The 12,242-nt window shown below is 40.7% G+C and overlaps 1 protein-coding gene across 2 annotated transcripts in view; it reads left to right on the top strand.

The window, feature by feature from the left end:
• Nucleotides 1-728: 728 nt before the first annotated feature.
• The window catches only part of LOC311234990 (putative nuclease HARBI1), a 28,103-nt gene continuing 16,589 nt past the window's right edge, over nucleotides 729-12,242 (top strand). For both annotated transcript variants that reach the window (XM_084322301.1, XM_084322300.1), the window contains exons 1-2: nucleotides 729-936; nucleotides 4,423-4,536. In XM_084322301.1, the coding sequence (XP_084178427.1) occupies nucleotides 912-936; nucleotides 4,423-4,536 (139 nt within the window). In that variant the 5' untranslated portion in view covers nucleotides 729-911. The remainder of the gene's footprint in view (nucleotides 937-4,422; nucleotides 4,537-12,242) is intronic.

Genomic DNA, 12,242 nt, shown 5'->3' with positions numbered 1-12,242 from the left:
GGGCACTCTGCATTTATAAGCACCATTGTCAGTTATTTGGATGAATAATTAATAGCTTGCTTCCAATGTATAAAAATTACTTCAGACTACAGCTGTAGCTCCAAAAAAATAATCCCTTTTGGCATCTTCCGTTGGAACTAATAATAAAAGTCCACTATAATCCAATGAAAGCAAAAAAAAATCCATACCAATTGTCGACGTTAACAGTGTCCTGGTCCTTTAAGTCGACAAGGTGCCGTGTTGTTTGCCGACGGCTCCGTCGACTATCCGACTTTCTCCGGTCTGTTTGCGCACCTCGTCGTCCTCCTCTGATCCACAGTCCACTGATCATATCCGTTGGACTACATCCAGATATTTGTATATAAATAAGAACGATATTCCATTTGTTCCATCCAGTTTAATAAAGAAGAAAACAATATACAAATAAGTCTCGGACGACTGCAGGTGTATTTACAAGTAGCGTCTCAACTTCCTGTTCCGGTCGCTGCGCTACTGTGCAGGACCGTCTGTTATAGAGGCGCTGTCTAGATATTCTCTACGCCTGATAAATAAATATGCCTATCGCCTACACGAGGCTAAAGATGAACTGTGTATTACTGTCTCGATACTGACACCGGCCAATCACGGCGCACCATACTCAGTGGGTCCCTGACACTGTCCTATCACAGGCAGCGTTGTTCTACTGTCGCGGTACCTGCCTGGGTTCAGTTTCAGACATACTAAGTAGATTTATTTGAAAATTAAATGTTCATGTTAGTTAGTTACGCGAATACAAATACTATTGACTACTGATACCGATAGTCAACGAGACATGGCCGCTTCTGTAGAGATATCTGGAGTCTTGATAAATAACTAGAAGAGTAGCTATGAAGGAGAGATCGATGACCAGGCTGCTGGATGTCTGACATGTTATGATGACGCCTAAGATGAGAACAGGTTTGTTAAATCAAAAGCTCTCATGGACATTATTCTTACACTGTGGGTCTTATTTCAAAAGACAGACCGACCATTTTATGTTACATAGCTTTTAAATTAAATCTAGTTCTAACAGCAGTGAGATCATCTACCTCTCGTCGTGGCTAACAGAATGAATGAATGAATGAAAACTGTATTTAACAGATTGCAGAATGGGTACGGCTCAATACACACAATTGTTAAGGGGATGCAGACCTGAGAAAGACGTTTGTCTTGTTTCCATCAGGGTCCCCCATTTTCAATTCATATAGACATTTATGACATACACAACATACATGACATTTATGGCATAGGGACATACAGGTATTTAGTACTGATACATTTGTGACATAAACGGTATTCAAATATACAGTACTGTTACCCCTAGATCCTGACAGAGTATATACATATGATGGGGAGGAGACTGCACATTAGGAGGGGGTGGGTGGGTGGGAGAGGAATATGCATACGGCGGGGAGGGAATATATACATGCGGTGGGGAGGAGACTGTCTATTAGGAGGTGGTGGGGGTTTTGGGCATTTACGGTGGCCAGTTTCGAATTGCAGCCTCCCGTAGGTGCTCTTTAAGAGCGGTTTTAAATGTGGGTAGGGATTCACATTCCTTTACAGCTTTGGGTAGGGCGTTCCACATTGATGTGGCATAATTGCGAAACGTGTTTAGTCCCTTGTTTGAGCCGAATCTGGGTTTAACATGATTTGTTGAGCTTCCTCTGGTGTAGTGGTTGTGGTATTCACTGACCTTTGGGAAGTATTTTGACATGTACATGGGTACCTTAGTCGTATAGTGTATCTTGTAGACCAGGCCCATTGCAAGTTGCTGTACTCTGTCGTCTACTCTAAGCCATCCTAGGTTGTCAAAGTGGGCAGGGGTGAGGTGGGTTCTGGGGGTAAGGTCAAGTAGTAGTCTGACCAGTTTGTTTTGTGATGTTTGTAATTTTGTTTTAAGCACCTTTGAGGTGCTTTGGTACCATGAGGTGCACGCATAGTCGTAGTACCCTTGAATGAGTGCTCTTGCCAGAGTCTTCAGGGTATTCTTGTTTACCAGAGAGGAGATCCGGTACAATAATCTAGTTCGTTGGTTGACTTTTTTTATTACATTGGATGCCATTTTGTCACAGGAAAGATTTGCCTCTAGGATGGAACCCAGGTAGGTAATTTCGTCTTTCCTTGTGACAATATTTTCACCCACTGCAACTGAGCTCCGTTGGTCTTGCTGAGTTTGTTATTTGAACCGAAGAGAATGGACTCTGTTTTGCCCATGTGTAATGATAGTTTGTTATCAGCGAGCCGTATGCAGATTTTGCCTAGTTCCGAGCTGAGGGTTTTTTCAACCTGCAACTTGTTCTTGTCAGAGACCAGCAGGGCTGAGTTGTCCGCAAACAGGAACAAGTTGCAGTCACAGGCTGACCCCTGACTATACCACACAGGTACCCATGTACATGTCGAAATACTTCCCAAAGGTCAGTGAATACCACAACCACAACACCAGAGGAAGCTCAACATCATGTTAAACCCAGATTCGGCTCAAACAAGGGACTAAACACGTTTCGCAATTATGCCACATCAATGTGGAACGCCCTACCCAAAGCTGTAAAGGAATGTGAATCCCTACCCAGTACCCACATTCAAAACCGCTCTTAAAGAGCACCTACCGGAGGCTGCAATTTGAAACTGTCCACCGTAAATGTCCAAACCCCCCCACCCCTTCCTAATGTACAGTCCCCTCCCCATCATATGTATATACTCTGTCAGGATCTATGGGTAAGTACTGTATATTTGCATATCTTATATGTCACAAATGTAACAGTACTAAATACCTGTATGTCCCTATGCCATAAATGTCATGTATGTTGTGTATGTCATAAATGTCACTATGAATTGAAAATGGGGGACCCTGATGTAAACAAGACAAACGTCTTTCTCTGGTCTGCATCCCCTTAACAATTGTGTGTATGCCGTACTGTATTGTACCCATTCTACAATCTGTTAAATAAAGTATTCATTCATTCATTCATTCATTCATTCATTCATTCATTCATTCTAATGCCGTCAAACAGCGACATCTTGGCGAAAGAGCCCCTCTTGCCTTGGTACTGTGCTTTTTTGTAGTACCCTGAAAAATAATGTGAATATTGTGTGTTTATGTTTTACAATCATTTGTATTATTATTATTTAATCATTGTGGAGTACTTTATTTTTTTGCCAGACCTGTAACAAGCAAAACATTACAATATTCAATAGTGAGAAGTTTACGTATTTAATTTCACATCTATTGTGAGAAGAAGCCTTAGTTTATTAGGGAAGAGAAGAGCGGAACCAATGAGTCCAGGTGGCGTTGCTTCAGGTTATAATAATATAATATTTCAGTACACTGAAAAGCACAAAAACACTACCTCCTAAAACTAAACGGTATGTAGCGTGAATGTAATGAGTATTGCTAACCGATTTTAGTATTTTATATCCAGTTAATATCCATTTTAGAAAATGGCGATTGTAACATTATAATCTACAGACTGCGTTCACAAAGTTATTTGTTATCCGTGAATTTGGTTATAAGGTTTTATGAAGTACATTTCACAAATGCACTTAGTAAAAGTTTAAAGTAAGAAGTTTGAGTTAACACATGTAGTTAATAACAGTCTTAAACTACTACAACTAGTTAAATGTAAAAGTATCGAACATTGTACATATGTCTATACTGAACACTGTGACCTCATTTTTTTTACTTCTAATTTACATGCTATACTATGTTATTTTATTTCATACAGTCTCTGGAGCGTAACAGTAAGAAGCATTTTGTATAAAAGTATTCTGTACTTCTGTATGACAACTATTAAAGAAACTTGAAACTTGAAACTATGTTTATCTATGTTGCCCAGTGGATTAATGGTATTTGTGAAGTGTAACTTCTAGTTGATTTAATTGCACTGTGATAGTAGCCATGAGAGCTGTATATATGTTGCAAATATGCACTTGAACAAATAGTAATGTTTATTCTGGTTAAAGAGTGTGGTGGAACAGGCAATGAGCTACAAGGGAAAACACCAGACTAATGTGCCTTTATTGAAGCAGTAAACCAAACAATGCAGTAGGGAAAATTTGACTCCCCTGGGATTTACCCGTTTATTTAAAACCCATGTATAAACAGAACCACCATAAGAATACAGCTGTGGTCTAAAAAAAAAATTACCTTCAGTATGGAAATGGTTGTTCTACCTTGACAAATATATTTTTTCACATTAATAACCATTTGAACAAATGTTCTTTAACGCAACAAGTAATTGTCATTTGCCTTACCGATTATTTTAAACTGACAATATGCATATTTACTTAAATGCCTTAAATGTAATTAAACTGTGGCATTAAAAGGTCTTAAAAAATCTTACTTTTAACTTGCTGATACCTGTAGACACATTATATGTTGAGTTGTGTCTCCCTCTGCCCCAGATCCACCCAGAGACCTACTGATGATTAAAAAAGAAGAGGCTCAGGACACGCTGGACCCACACATGGATATTTCCACTGGGCTGAAGGAGGAGCCCACAGACCACCAGGATATCAGTATGTCATGTTTCTTTCTCTCTTGATTTTGTCTTCTCCTTCCTCCGCTCCAGTATATTTGTATGTCTCTGTCTTTGTCTCCATAGCTTTCTCTCCTAATTTTTTATTGTATCAAATGAATGTGTTCACGTTTAGCCTAACTATTTGTAGCACTTCATTCTGGAGTATCTGTCTCCTGTGTTCCCCCTGTTGGATTGAATTGCAGCCAGGAGAGCTAAAAGGATAGAAGGCTTTTGATGTATTAAGCATTAGCTAAATGGGTCAGTGGTCTTGTTTTGTTAGTTCTCATTGCTTCCTGTTAAGTTGCCTCGTTTTTCATTACAGAAACTCCAGATCTTTTTAACGCATTTATTTCCACAGTGAATTTTTATAATTTACTTTACAGCTTGCAAAGTATTAGCTGAGCTTTTTAAATCAGTCAACATATGAGGCTACAGCGTTAACATCATTTTAATGTTTTTGTCTGAGTTATCAATGGGTTTTATACATGAATGACTAACCACTATATTTAGTATGTTAATACATCAAGTGCCGTTCAGCAGGGGGCGCTGTGGGCCGTCAGTGCCAGCGCTCTGTTCAATGGGGGTAATGCCGTGTTTGCAGTGCTAAAACTATATTAAATATTATATCTATGGATCTAATAACGTTGTCGATTGTCAGTCAGTTTCGTCCGGTCAACATGCAAAAAACATAATTTTTTCATCCGTACATTTCCGTTTTATACCGTGGTGAATATGAGTATAGTTTGAGTGATTCTGAGTAATCCCAGGAAAAGATGCGAAAACAGCATTTTAGTGAAATTCACTAAACACGTTGCCATTCATCGCTTGGATCAACAATCAATCTGAAATCAAGCTAGATTATTGGTATTATCTTTCATCATGCACGCATGATAGAGGGTTTGGAGCGGGGCGCCCATCTGTGCTGTGATCACTGCCAACGGGACACCACACACACATACCACACATACACGCTTCGATCGCGGGGAAGGAATGATCGGATAAACGCAAGATTGGTAATATATAGTCCTTACCTTGACTCTGATGTACTGCAAAAAGAATAATCCAATTATCTGATCGCCATTCCAAATACTGGTCGCGGTAGTGTATCCAGCGTTATCCAGCATTGCACATGAACGGGGGGGGGGAGCCTAGTCGATGCATCGTTATAAGCGCTTGTCTTGCCGTAGTATTTAGACCCCGCCTGCACGCCGCAGCTCGGCCCAGAAAACAAACCACATATTTTCAAATGGAGTCCAATAGCGGCCGCAAGGTGTTAGGCGGCGGTATCGGACCATTGCGGTCTCAGAGAGAGTGCCATTCAATCCTACAGCATAGCAGGATGAATTATGAATGGAAATAGCAAATAAAATAAATAACGACACAGAAACGTAGATTTTTTTTTTTCTTTTTTTTTTCTTTTTTTTTAATAATTTTTTAAACAAACACATAAACAAACATGACAACCTAAATTTAGATATACAAACATTAATTAACAGTGCACATCCAATGAAATCACCATTTAGATAAATGTCTTATACAAGATATACCCCTAATACCTGCTATCTAATACCCTACACACATATGCTCTCGCTCGCTCCCCCCCCCCGGATAGATAAATCACTTCGAGATATGTAAGAATCCAGACCTTCCGGCAAATTTTTTCCGGTTGAAACCATCGTGATGCTATCAGCTTTTTAGCCGCTGTGATACCAGACAAAACCAATCTCTTTAGCTGTATAGGTACTGCACACTAAAAAACATCATTCAGCAGTAATACAGAGGGGTGTACAGGTATATTCAGAGTTAAGAGATTTGATAATTGCTGGGTCACTTCTTTCCAGAATATCTTAACTGGTAGGCAGTCCCAGTAACAGAAACGTAGATCTACGTTTCTGGCACTCAACCGCTGGGCCACAGAAACGTAGATCTACGTTAACGGCACTGGATGTGTTAAAGGAGAACGGTTTTACTATTTCTTTCACTATTTTGGCAATTTTACACAATTCCTGTGAGACTATGTAAGTTTTTTTTTCCAAAAGAAATCATTGTTTTGTATTTCTAATCAAGTACTCTAAAGCACCACTTTCTGCACTTCAAGATTTCAAGCTGTTTTTGGCTGGGCTCCGCCCATACTCGCAATGCGATTTGAGTGACAGACACCCAGCTGCACGATTTAGGACTTGATAGCGAGCTATAACGTTAGTTTCTTCAGGTAAATTAGGTAGCATGCCCAACAAAAAGAGAAGCATAACGTTATATTGCATGCACGTCTTATACGCTCGACTTTTGACATGTGTCTGGTGGCTACAAACATAGAGGGAGCGTTATTATGCAGATGAGAATTCTTACACGTCAGAGGTACGCATACGTTTCAGAATGGCTTAGTTCAGTGAGGGAGAATCTCGTGACGTGAACTGGACGAATGCGCCAAAATGATAATTAGAGACATAGACCCCATTGATACAAACCCACATTCCTAGAAAACAATGCTAAACACTGGAAAAGGCCATTTATAAGATAGTTCCCCTTTATGAAAAAATATGGAAAAGACCCACAGATTTCTGCTAGAGGTAGAAACACAACATTTGATGAGAACTAGATCCAATGTAAATCTGATATTTAGCATGTCAAAAGGCTGTTAAACCTTTTTTGTCTACCAATTAATACATAATAAAAACGTTTCTTTGTCTTGTATAACCACATGTCTTGACAATTCTCAGTTATTCATGTGTTAACCTCTTAAGCCCTAGCCCTATTTTCAGAAAATCCGCCTAAAATACATAAGTAAATGAGAGATTGCTCGCTCCAATTCTACAAGGGCCATTTGCATGTTCTTGGTATCTAGGGACATCTATGGATATCAGGGAATGTATTCCCAGTAGGGATGTCTGATATTATCGGCCTACCGATATTATCGGCCGATATCGGCATTAAAATGTGATATCGGAAAATATCAGTATCGGTTTTCAAAAAAATATATATATATTCTTTATTTATTTTTATAATTTTTTTACATTTCTATAACCTTTATTTACCCAGGCAAGCAAGTAAGAACAAATTCTGATTTTATTTATTGTCAAAAGTATGCATAATGTTGTGTTAATTCCACAACAAGTTAATTACCTGAAATTATTCAATTTTGGGGGGGGGGGAACCCTGCACATATCGGTATCGGTTGATATCGGTTGATATCGGTATCGGAAATTAAGAGTTGGACAATATCGGTATCGGTAAAAAAGCCAATATCGAGCAGCCCTAATTCCCAGTGTCAGAAATATTGTGTCCGTTACTAGGCTTGAGTAAATTGTGATGAACCAAAGGAGAATATAACATTTCTTTGACTTTTTTTTTCATATTTGACGGTGAATAACACCATGCTAAAAATGACCAGACTTGAAAAATGGCCAATGAGCTCATTCAGCACCTTCTTGAGATCACGTGTAAAAAAAAATCGAAGCAGGGGCTGGCGTGAGCTGGGAAATGTAGTTTTCTTTTTTTATTCGAAAGCCCATCGAAAGCCCTGGGTCTCTTCTCAAAAGACTACACTCAAGTTAGTGTTACGAGCTGGCTCAAGCTTGTAACAAAAAGGGAGACGCTGGCACAATTTAAGAAATAACAAAAAGGAATTAATTTAAATATAACTATAGAAAAGAACAAAACATGTCAGCCAATAAGAATGAGTATCAGGGTGTAGGCAGTGCATGGATGAGTGTGTGTGCATGAATGTTGGAAGTGTAAAAACAAAAGCATGCTTCCAAACAAACAAAAGTAACCAAACAGGTGGAGAGAGACAAGACAAAAAAAAGCCTCCATGTATAAACCGGCCCAGGTGTGCCCCAATTGCCCTGATGAGGCCAGCTCTGCCAGCTCCACCCACCAATCCTGTGAAACAAGGACACAAGCAGAGCAAGCAAACAATGTGGGGGAGGGTCGTCACACCCCCTCCCATAAAACAGGGACCCTAGGGTCACCCTCTCCTCAACACCAACATTTTACGTCAACCATCAATACATTTTACAAAAATGACATTTCCCATCAACAAATTTTACAATCTACCCATGAAATAACCATTTACCACACTCAACTATACCTGACAGTTGTCTCGCACAGACATGCCTGTCAACTCCCCATCCAGCCAGTTCAGCCCCAGCCTCAGCGGGGCTCATTCAACAATACTCTCTTATTATTCTTATATTCTTGCTTACCTGTCTGTTAAGAGAACAATAAGAAAAGTCACCGCCACATTCATAAAGCCGTTCTTAACGTCGTAATCGGTTCTTACCCAGGTCGGTTGCATGGTGAATTCCACTCATTCTTAAATTCAAATGCGCGTTCGCGCTACAATCATTTGCATACAGACAAGCCCACCATCTCCTTATAAGGTGAATGAGGCGTGTGTAAAACAGCCGAGTTTCAGCGTCTGATCGCTGTCTGATCCATTCAACAGGAAGCGATTTGCGACAGATCTCAAAATGACACACACACGACTCGCGACTCCAGTGCATGTGTGTGTTCCTGTGGGTCGCTCATCGCATGTGTGTGTGTGTGTGTTAATCTGATGACAAATAAAGACTTATACTTGTACTTATACGTATACCGCATATTGTATAGTGCGAAATAAATCGTTCCAGCAAAGTAGGCTTTGTCAATACTGAACGACTTGACGACGCTTGTCAAGAACCAATCGTGCAGTAGGTTGGGAAATACTGGAATGCACTCAGAACTATAGGAGCAGAGAGGAGAGGAGAGGAGAGGAGAGGAGAGGAGAGGAGAGGAGAGGAGAGGAGAGGAGAGGAGAGGAGAGGAGAGGAGAGGAGAGGAGATGTTGTATGCGTTCTATGCGTACGGCCTGGGCAGCCAGCATCTAACTGTTCTAACAGCAATATATAATCCATTTCAGAAGAAGAACGCACGCAATAAGTTATAATAATAATAATTATTATTATTATTGAAATGTTCTGGGTTTATAAAGTCGTATTTGGGGCAATTGACCAATGGTTTGCTTTCAACTAGGGATGCACCGATATGAAAATTTGCCACCGATACCGATACCGATTGTTCAACTAACACAATCGGCCGATACCGATACCGATACCGATATTTGTGGCAAAATATCTTTTTTAAATATTTTTTAAATATAAATATTTTTTGTAATTTTTTTTTTTTTATGAAACTACTGTATATTTGTCTTACAAATTGTGCTCACCGATATGAACATAGGCCTCTTTACTTACTTAAAAAAAGGAAACATCAAGAAATAGCACTATCTCTCTCCCAGTATGTTCTGCAGGGCTGCAGCTAGATACTAGTTCTCCCAGCATGGTCTACCTGCTGGGCTGCAGCGAGATACTATTGTCTCAACCAATGACATTTTGATTGACAGTCGATTCTGCCAATTACGTCACACACCGCTTGCACCCGCCTCTGCTGTTACCACCAATCGGCAAGCGTGTTGCATTTTTTACTCCTGCTTTTGTCCGCCATTGATTTTGACGACAGAGGTTTTCTAGAACAACAACACGGCGCGGCCGACGTTTAGCTTTTAGCTCCGCAGGATGACTTAAATGAGGCATAATGATTTTACTGCAACTAATGTTATAATAAAACAAAGCCTTTCTATACATGTGTCTGATTGAAAACGTTATTAACAGATTGCAGAATGGGTAAAACTCAGGGCTCTGTGAGCAACGGAAGGAACTGAGCTAGTATGAACGCTTGCTACGTTCGGGTAAATAATATGCTGATGTTATGAACGTGTAACACTAACTATATAATGTTAATGCCACAAAACTAATGCCTTGTTAATCATAAGTAGTAACTTTGATGCAGTAGCTTGTGTGTGTGTGGGCCGGGGGCGGCGTTGTGCAGGTAGGTCGCGAGTGAACTTTTTTTTGTCTTGACGCTACACAAATTGATGGATAATTATCGGCTACTGCCATCGGCACATTCGAGCTTATCGGCCGATAGGCCGATTGCAGTCAACAAGGCACTTATCGGCCGATACCGATACCCGACCGATACATCGGTGCACCCCTACTTTCAACCCATGAACTCCTTCCTCTCTCACCTTTTTATATATTATTTTTTTATTGTATCTATCTACTAAAACTATATTGTTTGTTTTGTAAAGTGTCTTTGAGCATTAGGAAAAGCGCTATATAAATCTGATGTATTATTATTATTAATAGGCTTTTTTAATGTTTCTCATCGGGTAAGAGTTTCTTATCTGGGTAAGAGTGCTCTCGACCACTCTTAGAATTTGGTCTTGCCTGAGAGAAAAGCAACAATAAGAAAACATTGCTGAATCCCAGGTAAGAACAAAATAAGAGGAAATGCTAGTTAAGAACGAAGTCTGTTCTTATATCGCTTCATGAATGAGGCCCAGCAACTCTAGATGGTGCACTAGAGAAGCCTTTTAACTCATTCAGCGCCGGAGCTTAATCCGCGAGATGGCGCTAGAACGCCACGCTTTAATCAATGGGGGGACTGCGAGATTTGCGAGTGCTTAAAATATATCTTAAATTATAGCTATGGGTCAAATACACCCGTCGATTATCAGTGAGTTGCTTCCAGTCAACATGTACAAAACGGATTGTTTTTTCATCGGTACATTTCCGTTTGATACCGTTTTGAATACGAGTATAGTTTTGGTGATTTCTAGTAATCCCAGGAAAAGACGCAATAATAGCCCTTTAGTGGAATACACAAAACACGTTGTCATTTTTCGCCTGATTATAGAATCTTCCTGAAATCAATGCTAGATCATCATTATTATCCTTCCTCGTGCAAGAATGAAAAGTGGCCTGGACCGCGGGGCTCCCCCCCCCCCCCCCCCTGCCACCAACGGCACACAGCCACACATACACACACAGAGACAGCGTCGATCGGGGTAGAAATAAATATCAGATCAACGATCAAATTTATATATAGTGTTCTTACCTTGTATCTGATGTAATACAAAAGAAATAATCCAATTATCTGATCGCCATTCCAAATACTGCTCGTGGAGGTCTGTACCACATTATCGAATGTTACACACTGACGGGCGGGCAGGGTTACTGTTCTGTGCGTTGTTGAGGCCTACCTCGCCTGAGTATTTAAACCCCGCCTGCACGGCTCGGATCGTCCCAGAAAAGAAACTACACCATTCCCAATGGGGTGCAATACCAGCTGGAAGGCGTAGGCAGCGGTATTTGCCCTTTTGCAAGCTCAGACCCATTCCCAACGATAACATCAGGCTGGATGGATAAAAAAAAATTATGGATATCGCTAATAAAAGAAATAACGATTAAAACCCGACTATACTCGGGTCTGGCGCTGAACGGTCGGCGAGTTAACCCGACTATCATCGTGACTGGCACTGAATGAGTTTAGAGAACAGGAGTAAATAACTAGAATGGGCAGACAGACATGAATGACGAGAACAACAATATCCATGGGGAAGGCGTACGGGATAGCGCATCTACCATGATATCTCACTGGCTAGGAAAGCTCAACAGCACCTCTACTTCCTCCGCAAACTGAGAGGAGCTGGAGCCTTCTACCGGGGCACCATCAGCTGCATAATTGCGTGGTATGGCGGCTGCACGGCATCCTGCCGCAAGACCCTGCAGTGCACGGTCGGAACAGCTGAGAGGATCGTTGGTGCCCCCCGCCCCTCCCTCCAGGACATTTATAAGACACGCCTGGCCCGCAAAGCACTAC

Source organism: Notolepis coatsorum (genome assembly GCF_963971535.1).
Source record: "Notolepis coatsorum genome assembly, chromosome: 1".
In the NCBI taxonomy this organism is placed as follows: domain Eukaryota; kingdom Metazoa; phylum Chordata; class Actinopteri; order Aulopiformes; family Paralepididae; genus Notolepis; species Notolepis coatsorum.
This window is presented reverse-complemented; position numbering and strand designations above follow the sequence as displayed.